General features: G+C 36.2%; 1 protein-coding gene across 25 annotated transcripts in view; it reads left to right on the plus strand.

Annotated features, from left to right (window-relative positions):
- The window catches only part of TRAF3 (TNF receptor associated factor 3), a 72,435-nt gene that overhangs the window by 49,114 nt on the left and 8,916 nt on the right, over positions 1 to 14,405 (plus strand). For 19 of the 25 annotated variants that reach the window (XM_050710892.1, XM_035551163.2, XM_035551170.2 and 16 more), the window contains 4 exons: positions 1,856 to 1,930; positions 3,711 to 3,803; positions 8,471 to 8,611; positions 13,653 to 13,827. In XM_050710892.1, coding sequence (XP_050566849.1) covers positions 1,856 to 1,930; positions 3,711 to 3,803; positions 8,471 to 8,611; positions 13,653 to 13,827 — 484 coding nt within the window. The remainder of the gene's footprint in view (positions 1 to 1,855; positions 1,931 to 3,710; positions 3,804 to 8,470; positions 8,612 to 13,652; positions 13,828 to 14,405) is intronic. The other 6 variants (XM_035551173.2, XM_035551175.2, XM_035551174.2 and 3 more) reach the window with 3 other exon arrangements.

A 14,405-nucleotide genomic window follows, 5' to 3' on the forward strand; every position in this document is an offset into this window, starting at 1 on the left:
CCTCCTCGGTTGGATTTTTTTTTCAGTTAAACTTGTAAATTATTAATCATATATCACAGTACCCAAGGTGCCTCCCAAACATGGGCAGCATTTTCCCTTAGGATAAAGAAATCTAACATGTATGTTAGATTAACAGAAGTTAAACTGCTAAGAAAAGAGAAAGTATATATCCTGGGCCAATTCTGTCAGTGAGTTTCTGAATTAAACACTTCTGAGTTTAGACCCTGGTTCTGGAGCACTCATGCATAGTTAAATCTTGAGCAGTTATTTTGTGAAGAGGTATATTACTGCTAAAGAGAATTGTCCCACTAATTTGCATGACATCAACCCAGGCTTTATCACTTCATTGTACATATAGCCAGAAATGAGTTCTGAAACCATTGGTAGAATTAGAACTTGAATCTTGCCCTGCATCATCCGTTGTTACATGTTGCTTAATTTTTTTCTGATCCCGTCAGTGTACATATATATGTGTATATATAACTTAGCTGCATGGTTAGGAACAACAATTCTAATGCCGAAAATGGAAAAATGCCTGCCTAACAGTTTGAGAAAATTCTGTAGTGTACAAAAAGTGACTATCTAACTGTAGAATAAATGGCAGCTTTTCATGTTTAATTCATAACTCTTTGGCAGACTTCTAGTTTGGAGAAATTGAAAATGTGGCATTCTAGTAAACCTGTTATACCACGTCTCGTTCTTATTTGGTCTTTTTTCTGAACCGTGTGTTTCTTTTGAAACTACAGTATGAATTTCTACACATAGTGAAACGTAATAGGTGTATATCAGAGATGAGTGACTGACTGCATCTCGGTATCAGACTGTAAAGCCTGTCCTGTCTGTTCCAGAGCTACAGGTTCAAAGCAGAGTTGGTTCACCCCTTCTTTCCTTGGAGGTGGATGAGCTGAGTCATATGGGACTTATTGTGTGGGAATTTCACATGACATCTTGAAAGCCAAAAGAGTGGTACCAGCTGAGGAGCTAGATTCTAGCTCCTGTCTGCTTTGTGGGAAATACAAATTGCAGATCCTCTTTTTGAAGAGAGGGTGTTTGTTGCTCTATCCTTTGCAAAAATGGCTCTTTGCTCCAACTTTTAGGCAGTTTGCATCCAGCTGCTGCCCTCTGTGCTGCAATGGCTGTTGTCTGTATGTATGCATATGCTTCTGTGAATTGATTTATTTTGAAATGAAAAGTGGTCTGTGTTCATAATAATCCAAAATACTGGAATAAATCTCAATCTGTGAAAAATGCAGGCATTTTACTAATCAGTTTTAGTCCCGTGTACTGCATTTTAAAAAGTTACTTAACTGTACCTATTATAAAACTGTCTGTTTCATGCAGTACTTGTTTAGTCTTTTTTGTGTAATATAACCATTAATTTTGGCACTGAGAATTGCATGTTATGTTTTGAAAAATTGGTTCCTTGTGCAATTAGAGTTAGAAAAGATGTACTTTGCTACAGTGAAACTGATCTTAAGACTTAACCAGAACACCAGTAAAAATCACTTGGTGAGCAAAGATTAGTCATTATCATTAAAGTCAAATGAAATAATATGAATAATTGTAGACTGTTCTTGTTTGCTTTTTTAACTGGGTTGCTTATTGAAATAGTCTTTAGTAGAAGTTTCACTGTATATTAAATGTATCACACTGTATACTGTATTGGCATGTGCGTGTGGTTTACATGTGTATATAAAGTATTTGCACTTTAGTTCAGACTGGAGAAAATATACACACGTGTATTGTATGTTCTGCAAATGGCACACTACAAATCTGATAACCTGTGCCCTTTATGTTTTGAGCATTATCATGCAAACGTCTTTTGCCAAAACTCACATTTTTTTTCCTATTGCAGTTGAATGCACATTTGTCAGAATGTATTAATGCCCCAAGTACCTGTAGTTTTAAGCGTTATGGCTGCACATTTCAGGTCAGTATATAACAATTATACTTCCCAATTGATGAAAGTCTGCAAGTAGAACTTAACTCTTTGACGTGAAAGTTCTGGACTTCTCTAGTCTTGGTTAAGAAAAAGTCATCCAGTTGCACCAAATGATTAAACATCAGATGATTGTTTTTTTCCATTTTAAAAGTAAATGATATAAAAAACCCATACGTTCCTTTAATGCTTTGAGAGTTCAGTTGTTAGGTACATCTTTGTTGAAACAGGGAGGTTGACATATTTGAAGAACTTAGTAAGTTAGAATAAGAGTAATGTCACTTCTGTTCTTCAGAAAGTAAACCAATAACTTCACTGTTCCTATGAAAATATTTTCTTAACCTAGGTATGTTTATATTTTCTTTCATTTGTTTGTCTTAGCATTTTTAATTTTAAGTTTAAACATAGATGAGCTTATTTAAAACATGTATTATGTGCATTCATATGTCTGTGTGCACATAGGTGTATAATCAAAGTATAGCTGAAAATCTATTTTAAAAAATGTTCTAGATTTTAATCTTAGCGCTCCCTGTGATGTTGATAAAAATAAAATCCAACACTGGATTCAGAAGCAGTATTCCAATCACTTGTAATGTTCTGCTCCCTATAGCATATATCGTAGCGATTTTGTATGCTTATATAATGAAAGGATTATTCAGGAAATTTCAGAAACTGCTGACAGGAAAAAATTGAGTTTATCAGATAGTGTCATTCGTTTGTTAGTCCATGATAGCTTAAAGAGACAAGAACTGTAAGTAGCAACACTTCTCAATAAACTACTTCCAGCAGGTATTTCCAGTTTTTTAAATAATGAGCATTCATCATTTTAAGCGTTAACAGTAATGCTCTTAGTTGTAGAATTGATCAATGCTATAATCCTGCCCACTGTTATGTCGTATGTATTGCCATTCATTTTATGTATGTATATGTGTGCATATATGTACATATATCCACATATATATTTTTAATACTTTATATAGAGTACATACTTTGAGGATCATTGAAACCTCTTCAGTTTCTTTGGAGCTTATCTGCCATCGATGCTAATACACTCTGCATTGCAAAACACTTACTGAAGTAGGTGTAATGCAACACAATACAAACAAAGTAATATGGTCCGCATTTTATGTACTCTGTATATGATCTATGTGTGTTCTGTAAACTTTTTATATAGTGATTATCTGTAACAGCATTTACAGGTTGTGCAGAGGCAGCGTATTTGAATATCATAGAGCTATCATGATAACATCTTAGGATGACAAACTAGTCATTGGAATATCTCTCAAAGTAGTTTATAAAGCTGGCAGTTTCCAGTGATGAATTTGTCTTAAATATCTGTCTTTAATACTCAACTGAGGGTAAATTTAGTGCTTTTGAAGCTGCTTATGAAATACAAGTTTAAATTACGCTTTGGGGAATTGGACATTTTAGGTTTTGTATGCCTCGAGAGTTTTATTATGCTTTATTTAGCGTAAAGCTACACAGAAGACTCTGAAATACAATTCATTTTGTAAATCTTGCTCGCCTTTGTCTCTGACATATAGAGTTTATTGGATGGAGATATATGGCAGTTGTATAAAACACTTGCTATATTAAATGTTTTCCTGACTTTTGTAAATTCTCAAGTAGATTTCCCTTCTCTCTACAGTTCTGCAACATGCATCCGTGAACCAAAATACGTAGTGTTGGTTCGATGTCTTGATATACTCTTTCTTTGTAGGTTTAAAAGAAGTGGAATTGGCTAAAATGTATAAATTCTTTGTTGTCACAGGGAACAAACCAACAAATTAAAGCACACGAAGCCAGCTCAGCAGTGCAGCATGTTAACTTATTGAAAGAGTGGAGCAATGCTCTAGAAAATAAGGTATATCTTCTACTCACTTCTAATTTTCATTGATTTCTTTAAATCATCTAAAAGTACTGGAAGAAGCACTTTTTTCTGTTTAACAGCTGTTCAACAGTACAGCTAAAGCACTAGTAGGCTCCAAAAGCATTCAAGCCACGTAGTGTAACTGTACCTTTATTATAATAGAATGCTATAAGAAACTTGGCTTCGCAACTCCATGTACAATTTTCCTCATTGGTAGCTTTAGTTAAAACACTCCGTTCACTTAGATAAACTACATTAGTATTTAATATCCAATATTAAATATCCTCTCTGAGCTGCCTTCTTACAAAAAAGAGGGTTCTGAAAGAACAGAGGGTTCTGAAAGCTATGGCAGTACTATGAGCTGTATTTTTGCTACCTCAGTATTTTTCAAGGGGTAACAGTATTAGAAATAGCGTGTAATAAACTGCGTTTTGTTTATTTTTGTTCTTGCTCTCCAAACTTAATGACCTGCAAAGGTTAATTAAATTAAACATCCTGTGACTCTTGGGCATGATGACTTCTGCTTTAGTGTTGGACCAGAGTGAAGTTCTTGTTGCAGTGCATCCTTGAGTTTCCCAGTATTTTAGAATGTTTGGGATTTGGGAGATTCTGGAAATCGCACGAACAGCCATGATCTTGTGAATAGTTTAAATGACTTAATTTTTATTTGGAGAGCAGATGGTTAAGCTTTTGATTTTTTTTTGAAATGCAAAATTTCAGAACAAGTTGCTGTTTTTTTGCATCTTTTGGAAAAGGTTACTTTTCTTACAGTTCTACGTAACCATTAAAATAACACTGCTTTTTTTGGTGGTAGTGGGGACCCCAGAACTATTAGAACTGTTCTAGAAACGCAGGCAGAAGAATCAGGAGTCCCTTCAGATTTTTCTAGAGTGAGTTAAATGAGAGTAGTGATCCCAGCGTAAGCTCAGTGGCACTTGGATATGTGTGGCTTGTGACTTCTGTCATCTCCCAGCAGACTGTTAGCAATGGTTTAGCAAGCTCTGTCTAGAAAGCGCTTTCCTCTGCTGGTCTAGCACAGTGCTCTGTCATGCATGGGTTTCCAGCAAGGTCCTGCAGCCACAGGAAATGCAGTTATAAAGCAGAAGTTAACAGGAACAGCAAAATACAGTTTTGTCCCTAGCACATTAGTCCATGGATTGCAATTTTTTGAACTTGAAGCCCTATAAGGAAAACTATTGAGCCTGGGAGAGGTCTACCTCAGTGTTTATTTTTTTCACGTACAATTTTTACTAAGTGTGTAAATTTTAGTTTGTTGGTCAATAACAATACTTAAGTTTGCTTTTGCACTTGAATCTTTTTGTTAATGTAGGAACTGTGCATTTTTGATTTTAACAGATACCAATTCATATCCTTAGTTTGTTTTTCATTAGTCTGATCAAAACAATGCAATTTATTTTGCATCATTGGGGAAGAAAAAGCGTTCCCTGTGACTTCCAGAATAGATCACTTCCTGCCTTTTGTCAGTGTCCTGAGAGGTGCTTCATCATTTACAAAATGCTCAGCAGTTCTGTGTCTGTCTCTTTTAGAGCTAAGAGAATATACACTTTAGTATGTTTTTTAATGTGTTGGTAGTTCTTTTAACTTCCATTTAGGACATAACTGCTTATCATTGTTTGTCCTTTTTTTTTATTTGTCCTTTTTCTTTTTCACTTCCTGCTTTGTAGACTTCTTCCTATTCATAATAAAGAGTTGAATCACTGGAAATCCCAAGACATTGCCAAGTTACCAGAATAGCTAACCACATATCATATGTTAGTGACTTTATTCTAGAGAAGGGTAATAAAATTTGTAACTTCCTTGTTGTTCTCTTTGAGAAAAAAAAATGCTCTGCACTGAAGACAGACAGTGCAAAGTTAACTTGGCTGATGAATATCACAGAAATCCTGGTCCCACTGAAGTCAGTGGAAGTCTTGTCACTGGTTTCTGGAGGGCAAAGATCTCACTAGGGATACTGAAATGTATGGTAGGGGTTAGGAAATGTTGCCTTCTCCCAGTCACTGTGTTCTTTAACAGAGATGTGGAATATGCAAGCTGAAAGCCTTCATAGCTGCAAAGGCTGTGCTGAGTTATGACTTAGGTATTTGAATGGTCTTATTAGCAAAAAGTAGATAAGAGGAGGTCAGATTTAAAATCTTGAATCACAGCTTTGTGGGATGAATTAAAATTCAGTGTTTTATTTGCTCTGTTACGGGACAGACTTGCAGACTGAACTCCTATAGGTTTTATGGTGCTGGAAGTAATGATTTGAACACGATTTTGTGGCTTTGTCCCGTACTTAAAGAAATCTGGTAGAAATAGTTTATTTTGAATGTGTGACTTAAGTATGGGACCTGTCTGTTCTAATCCCATTCTTTGTGGCATGAGGGTTACTTCCATTCTTTTTTTCACTAATCAATAGCTGTAAGAATAGCTTTATTTGAAAAACTGTCAAATAAGAACACACTTTATCCTAGCAGTTTTTCAAATATGACCAAAAAGTAAAGGAAGCTGGTGGTTGATGCAGTTTGTAAATGGATGCCCTGTTTCCTTTACCCTGTTTTTCATTTAATTAACCTAAGTTCCAAAGACTTATGCCAAATGTAATTATGAAACTGTATTTAGTGTTAAAAGATTTCTTATTCACAAATTGCCACCTAAGTACAGTTACTGAGTTAGCATCGACAGCTCTTTATGATTAAAGACTGCAGGACATAATTCTGTTTCTCTTACGATCTGTAAAACTGCGTGGAAAATCTTGGTACAAGATAAACCCACGTATTATAGCTTGTACAAAAATGGAAATGTAATGCTAGTGACACAGTGTTACTGCCTTACGACTGGGAGGCCTGAGCAGGAAAAAGTGAGAGGGAATGTAAATATCACAATTAACTGAAGAACTCTGATTCATTAAGGAAAAGGAGGATGTAAAAATGGCTACCCCAGCAGATCTAAGTGGGAGGCAGGGGAGCTAGTTTAAATTTGCACTTGTTCTTGAAAATTTTCTGACACCTAGGCAATGCATTCCTGTAGCCTCAGGATTGTTTCTCTGCACTGGTGAAATTAGCTTTGTCTCATTGCTGGTGACCAACCCTCTTGTGCTAGTGTTCCATATATAAAAGGTGGAGCTATTGTAAGTGTTCCCATATGCACATGCTATGCCATATGGAAAGGTAGATACCAACCTATAATATGAAGTATGATCTCTATATATTTTTGGGTCTGCGTTCAATGAACATGCTGAATGCCTTTGGACTCTGGCAGTCCTTTTTTGCGCAGTTTAGGCTTGCATAGAGTTGAGAATTATTTACCTTTTTAAACAGGCTAGCTTCTTGAGTCTGGGAACACAGTGATGCTTAAGTAATTCAGCTGTGTCTGGTTAGAGGGCAGCTAAGGTACTGGAATTTTACAGTGGCATCCACATCAGAGGTAAAAATGGTGTGACCCCAAACTGTATTTGTTGAGGCGGGGGGTAGGTTTTGGGGGGAACATGAAGCATCTAAGTAATTGGTCTTAATGTGGAATGTTTATCAAAAGATTTTGGCAGGTCAAAAACAGTGCTGCTTCTCATCCACATTAAAAAATCTAATTGTGGAATTAGTTGGGGTATAGAATCATTAAGGTTGGAAAAGACCTCTGAGATCATCTAGTCCAACCATCTACCTAAATGTCCATGCCCAAATGTTATTTTGGGTTGGTGGTTTTTCTATGTTTTTGTTGTTGAATAATCATACCTAGGGAAAATGAGATTAGGGGGAAAAAAAAGGCACCCTATCACCACCCTTCTCCAAACCACATTAATGAACAGAACACAAAATAGTGTGTACCTGCAGTAACAGAATATTTACTGTATTACTTTCATCTCCAAGGAGATACATTATATGATTCTTGTAACAAGGCTCATGTTTTAAAATCAGAATGAGTCACTAATGAATGAATTCATAAAATGTCAATACAGAGAGAGAATATAATCAGCAGTCTGTCTCTGTAGCTTTTTATTCTTTTTTTTTTTGCTAGTAGACACCATTGGATTTTCCTTCAGATACATGGATCCCTTCTATATTTGTTCATCAAAGGAGTCTTCATCACCATCACATTCTGTGAAGCCAAGCCAGTCCCATTCAGATGCCATTTTTACTTAAATTTGCTATATATCAGAATAGATTGGAATAAGTGGAATAAGATTGATGTTTCCCCTTCCTAACTAGATTTTCATCTGTTCAACTTTTCTTTGGTATCCCTGTCTGTGAGGGCTCAGGTTGTTTATTTCAGCTCCAAGCCACTACCAAGTCAATGGTTGTTGCACTAACAAGGTAGTCATGGTTCTACTACCTGGTTAGTGGAAACTGGGAAACCAAGCCCTGAAATTACAAACTAAAGGAAAGATTATGCTTAGACACAAGTTCTATTGCTGTTTGTGTATCCCATCTGTACTTTTATTAGCCAAAGTTGTACCAGTACCACTCTATGGAAGTGGAAAAGTAGCTACTAGAAGGTTGTTATGTTGGTTTTGTTTTGTTTTTTATATTTACTTTTTGGCAAGACGTAGAGGAGATCCTAGTAAAATCTTTCTCCCTTTCATGTATGCGAGACAGTTTAAAAATAATGAAGTTACAGGTATTCTTAATAAACTCTGGCAGGAGTAATTGTAGAATTTTTTCCAGGTGGCCTTGCTCCAGAATGAAAGTTTGGAAAAGAACAAGAGTATACAAACTTTACATAATCAGATTTGTAGCTTTGAAATAGAAATTGAAAGACAGAAGGAAATGCTGCGGAATAATGAATCTAAAATACTTCATTTACAGGTAAGAAACTTAGAATATCCCCATTAAAGCAGAAATGGTAGTAGCTTCTGTACTGTACCTTTACACTTGTGAAGTGAGGTGTTCTAATTAAAAGGGGGGGGAGAGTTTACCTTATTTTAAAGGTGTTCTAAATTTTTTTTCTTCTGGTCAGCAGCTGGTTTGTTGTGTTTGTTGGAGGAAGATACTTCACTAGAACACCACAGTTGATGAGCCTATGTTAAAACAAAGCCCCATTTTAAAAGGAAAATGATTAAAAACAGTTAAAAATATCTGAAGAGCAATCATAATTATTTTTTACTCTGTGAAAAATATTTGCTTGAGGAACTACTGTCAAACTAGAGGAAAAGCTTAGCACCTTAAAACTGCCATAAACTTAATGTATATTTCTTTTCTACTTGCTGGTATTTTAAAAAGTATTAATCATGAGTGAGATCAGTCTGGGGTAGAATTAATCCAAAGATAGTACGATGTATTTGAATACTTTAAAAAAAAAAAAAAGAAATAATAATAATAATCCCTCTTTCTCTTGTCCTTTGAGCCTTCTGAGAAAAATACATTTATATATTCCTTTGCCAGTAGGTCTGAGTTTCTTATTTTGTGGTCTGAATCACCTGGCCACAAAACATTATCGGAGTAGAAGCCCTCTGGGTACAGTAGCATGGTGCTTAGCCCAAGTTGAAATACTTTGCTCTGCGTTCAGACCTAACTTGGAATGTGGATGCTGGGAGTTTGTGTTAGCATGCGTGATGTTACCCACTAGTAGGGGAACTTCAGGAGGTAGGTTAGCAAGCTATTGTGAACATATTGTTTACACATTATTTTAGCACATCTGCTGCCAGAATACCAAATATCTGCTTTATCATCCATTTAAAAGGAAAGTAAATAAAAGTAGCTTTTTCACTTACTGTTTTCACTTACTGTTCTCTTCCTATATTGAACTAGAGAAGTTCATACTCAGGACAGATCTAAGTCTCCAAATTATAGTGTAAGTTCAGCAACAATATCTTTTCTCCTTATAGCACTTACTCTTGCCATGTTCTGCCCACATGGTAACCAGTCTAGCCTGCCTTAGTTGTTGTTCCTTGGTCTGATGATAGTTTGGGATGTGGCTGCATGCTTACAGTATTGTGTTCTGACATTGAGAAGCTAATCCATGTGTGTATTGATATTTCTGATTGAATCTGCCTGGAGGTAAGTTAATTTGTAAGCCTGGGTTTTTACACATGCTGTCTCAATAACCAGTGATGAGGAGGGAAATGTAGAAAACATAGCACAGTTTTTCTTGATTGTCTTGATGACTGATTGCAATGTCTTTGATTTCCCCAAGCCATAAGAGTGTTAACAAAAATCAATTTTCAAATGGTTTATGTTTAGAAAAACAAAACAAATATAGTTGGCAGATTGCAACAGGTGTTTTTGATGGGTAATAGGTACTGGAGAGGGGGTGGGTTTTTTGCCTTTTTTTCTTCCTGCTTCCTCCTCTTTACTTGTTTTTTGCCAGTTATTTTAGTTTAGTTATTTTTAGCCAAGCTGCATTTTACAGCGTTTTCTGCCTGATTCCTTGCACTTATTGGAACTTCCTGGTTTAGTCAGGTTGTTAAAGCCATCCTGGAAATTCACCTCAATTTCCTCTTCCCTGAACAACTTGATTGGCCTCCTTCTGTTGCCTACTAGGAGATGAAGGAATTGGTTACCTGGTGTGAACAATATTCTGAATTGCATTGAGCAGCCATGACTGTAGCAGAGCCACAGATAGCTCCAGAATAGGGCTAACAAATTTAGGTCTGGAGAATTGTTACATGAGTAGTCCCCCACATCCTATGCATGCTAGTAACTGCCAGTAGAAACTCAGTATTGTCATTTAATCTTCTGTGGCACGGCAAGAACTGTTTTGTTGAGCACGACTGGCATCATCTGCACTGTGAAGCATTTTAGCACAACTACTGGAAAAGCATCAAAAGTGTATGGGCACTGAAATGAACCAATAAATGGATTCTTAAAATGGGTTCGTACATGGCCTTAGGATGTTTTGATTCACATTAATTTTCTATATACTAGTGTCTAGGGAAAGAATTGCTGCTTTTTCTAGCTCAGTTCCACTAGCTTTACCAAGAGGATATATGATATTTTTTCAGCTAGTATCTAGTGGAAAGGAGCATTCACATCCAGTATCCAGTTTCTTTATGAGCATACAGAACCATACTAGTAAGCGAAGTCTTAAACTGAGTGTGGACATGAAATATGTAAGACAAAAGACAACGATCTTATGAACATAATTTTTTTGGTAGATAATACATCCCTTCAAAGAAGGAAGGATACGTAATTTGGTTCCCAGTAAAGCAGTAGCTTTGGTTCCATTTCTGGTGTTCTTTTGCTGTTCAGTTTTGCTCTATCAGTTGCAATGGAAGGGTCCACTAGGAGCACCTTAAAGAGAGAAAACTGCAAATACAGTTTTGTCAGCTCCTCATGAAATTTGCTGAATTCTTCTAATAATAATAGTGCTAAAATTCAGAAAATAACTTATACAAACCAAAACTTTAAATGAAAATCAATGTCTAGAAGAGTAGTTTTTCAGGTATATAGCTCTGTAGATTAACGATCTGGAGAGGTCAGTTGCTGGAATAAAAAGTTCATGCAGAAAATTGGTATCTACTTGAAAATTTATGAGTACAGTATGAGACATCTGTGTGCTTTCTAATGGCATAATTAGAGTAAGATTCTCAACTGCTGCATTAAGTTCAGATTTAGTACATCAGTATCTCCCAGCATGAGGGAGACTTGACTCCCTGTAGGGTGAAAAACAGAGATCCCACTGCTTTTTTAAAAACGGAATACAAGTTTATTTCAGATGATTTTGTATCTTGAAATCACATGAAGAGGTGCAGGAGATTAAATGCTACACATTTGTTAAAAAGAAGCTAAAACCCCAAATTGGTGGTGTACATACAGAAGCAGAACACTGCAGACAGGTTGATGGAGGGAAGTTGGTCCCTGGTAACAACTTTGAGAAAGCTTTCTTCTAAAAGGAAAATAACTCTTCTGCATCTTTGACGCTCTCCCAGTTCATCTAAAAATTTATTTATTTTGAGTGATGCTGTATTAGTGCCAAGAGGTCCCAACAGGAAATGAGAGCACCTGTATGAGACACTGTACAAAGCCAAAAACATGTTAATTGTCCTTGCATTGGAGAGTTTTTGTGTGAGTACTGGAAAAATGTTAGACTTAGGCACACCTTAGTTCATAGTAAACTTAATGGCCCAGTCCTGTAGCTCTGCTCTCACAGTGTTCATTCAGGCCATTCCTTGGTGTGTTTCTTTTTGTATGTATGGCAAACAGCTGTTTCCTATTTTATTTTCTTATTACTGTCAGTCTAAAAGAGAGGGTGCGACTGTGTCGGTAGCTGATGATTAGCATGTCCAGAAAAGTTGCTTGTTCTATTTAATGGAACCATAGCCCATTGGTTTAAGATTGACACAGATTTCCTTCACAAAGTCCTAATCTTGCAATATATATAAGTTTATATAAGCTTGTTTTAAAAACACCAACATAGAAATAAGTAATTAATCTTGAAATATGTTGGATTACTTTGTGGTTTTGGGACATAACAAAATAAAACATTCCTAGAACATGATTTTGCTAACTGGCTTGTCAAATTGACAACCTTCAATTAAGCATTACAGACTTCCAGTATAACCAAAACCACATGATTAAAAAAAAAAAAAAAAAGCGAATGCCTAAAAAGGGAAATGAAGGTTGCATGAGGCAGAAGGTTTTTCCCCATCAGTGGGGAACATTGAATCCACATGGCTAACCAGAAGGCAAATGCAAAATAACTTTTTCTTGTTTTGTTCTCAAATGCCACTACTGGTTTTTGTTGTTTTTTTGTTTTTAAATAAGTGAAAAGTCATTTTTACATGTGTTGGCATTATATGATAATAAATTCTAAAGTTAGACTTGGACTTTTAACTGTAGGTGGTAGCAAAAGTAGTTTCTTGTCTCAAATGTTTCTATTATCATTTGAACTTTACATCTGAATATGGGGTTCTGGCTAAAATTCCTGCTAGTTTAAATTAGCTGTGACAACAAAGTACTATGTATTTCTTACACCAGATACGAGGTAGACTGGGGAGTATGTTGTCCTTTATATTCACTGAGGTGCTTGCAATATTCCTCTTTCGGGAAAAACAGTCTTTCTGTATATGTTTTTCTTGACTGTGGCTTTTAATGGCTTTCCAAAATCAACTATGTTTTTTTCCTTTGTTTTCTTAAAAAGATTTGACTAGCCAAGCACCTTCAGGACATGTGGTTTATTCAATTTAGGAAGTGAGGGTGGGAATTTCAAAGGTGCTTAAGGGGTCAGAAGTGCTAGTTCTGCTTATGCGCTTTAGGGCTTTTGCTCCTAATGATATGGGCACAAAATAACGTAGGCATTGATAGCTGGTTTATAGAAGCTTGTAGCTTGCTGATGGCGCTGTATCTGCACATATTCATACTCCTGCTCCGTGTGGAGTGCAGGAGTGCTGATGTTTTTCCTGAGGGGTAAGTTACATTGGTTTTACCCAATGATAAAAGCATGCACGCTAACAGCCACTTGATTCACACCATGGTAAGTTGTTGTTGTGCCCATACTATGTTGCTTAAGTACTCCTAAAATGAAACCCAACAAATTCCAGCCCATAATACCGATATGGAGGCATTCAGAATATTGTACTTGCATCAAAAGGCTTCTAAAAAAGAAATCTTTAGACAAGAGCACTCTAACAATTTTGTTTTTAAGTGATTGTGTTGACAATTCTAATAGTGCTCTAATATTAGTATCTACGCAGCACTAAAGACTTTTGAGGTGTTTTGCAAATACTTGGGCTATTCCTCTGAATTTTCAGGACTTTTTGTTTTACTTCAGTATTTGACCTTAATGAAACATTTTTATATCGGAAATACATCTTACTATGGATATATAATCCTTGTTTATCTTGAATAAATTACGTCTCTTTGTTGTGTTGAGTTTTTTCTTTTAACTCCAACTTACTGTTTCATGAAGCGAGTGATAGACAGTCAAGCAGAGAAACTGAAAGAACTGGACAAGGAAATCCGTCCCTTCCGACAGAACTGGGAGGAGGCTGACAGCATGAAGAGCAGTGTAGAATCCCTTCAGAACAGAGTGACTGAGCTGGAAAGTGTTGACAAAACTGCAGGGCAAGGAGCTCGAAATACAAGTAAGTGTAAGCAGAAGGGACTGAAGCCTCAGCGCGTTGTCAAAGGAGAGATGGTACAGTTTGAATCCCATTGCCACTTCCTTATGGCCACTCCCATTGCCATTTCCTTATAGAGCATCAAAAATGCTGATCCTTCTGATTCATGAATAGGAAACTATGTAGTTGTTTTGTTAATGATGTGGCGTTGCTTCCATGACGTTTTTTAGGCTTGATTCTTGTTTATTTTTTCTTGACCCTTGCCTTGATTATAATTTTAGTTCATTATAAATGCTTCTTCAGCTGATCTTTGAAAGCTGATAGCTTTCAGCAGCTTCTTTGAATGCTGTATCTGTATTGACAAGTCGTTTTTTATTACTGTTCTCACCCATGAATAGATCAACATTACTGTTACCCACTTGAAATCAGCTGTTCTGCTGTCTATTACAGAGGTATATTTGTATCCCAAAGAATACTGTGGGATGTGCTTGAGTAACAAGGTTATTGCCATACTTGTTGAATGAAGTGAAAACCTGGAGTTTACAAAGATAGCATGGAACATTCATAAGGTTTTAAACGATAAGGGCAAGCAACTTGACATT

Source organism: Cygnus atratus, chromosome 5, assembly GCF_013377495.2.
Source record: "Cygnus atratus isolate AKBS03 ecotype Queensland, Australia chromosome 5, CAtr_DNAZoo_HiC_assembly, whole genome shotgun sequence".
NCBI lineage: Eukaryota > Metazoa > Chordata > Aves > Anseriformes > Anatidae > Cygnus > Cygnus atratus.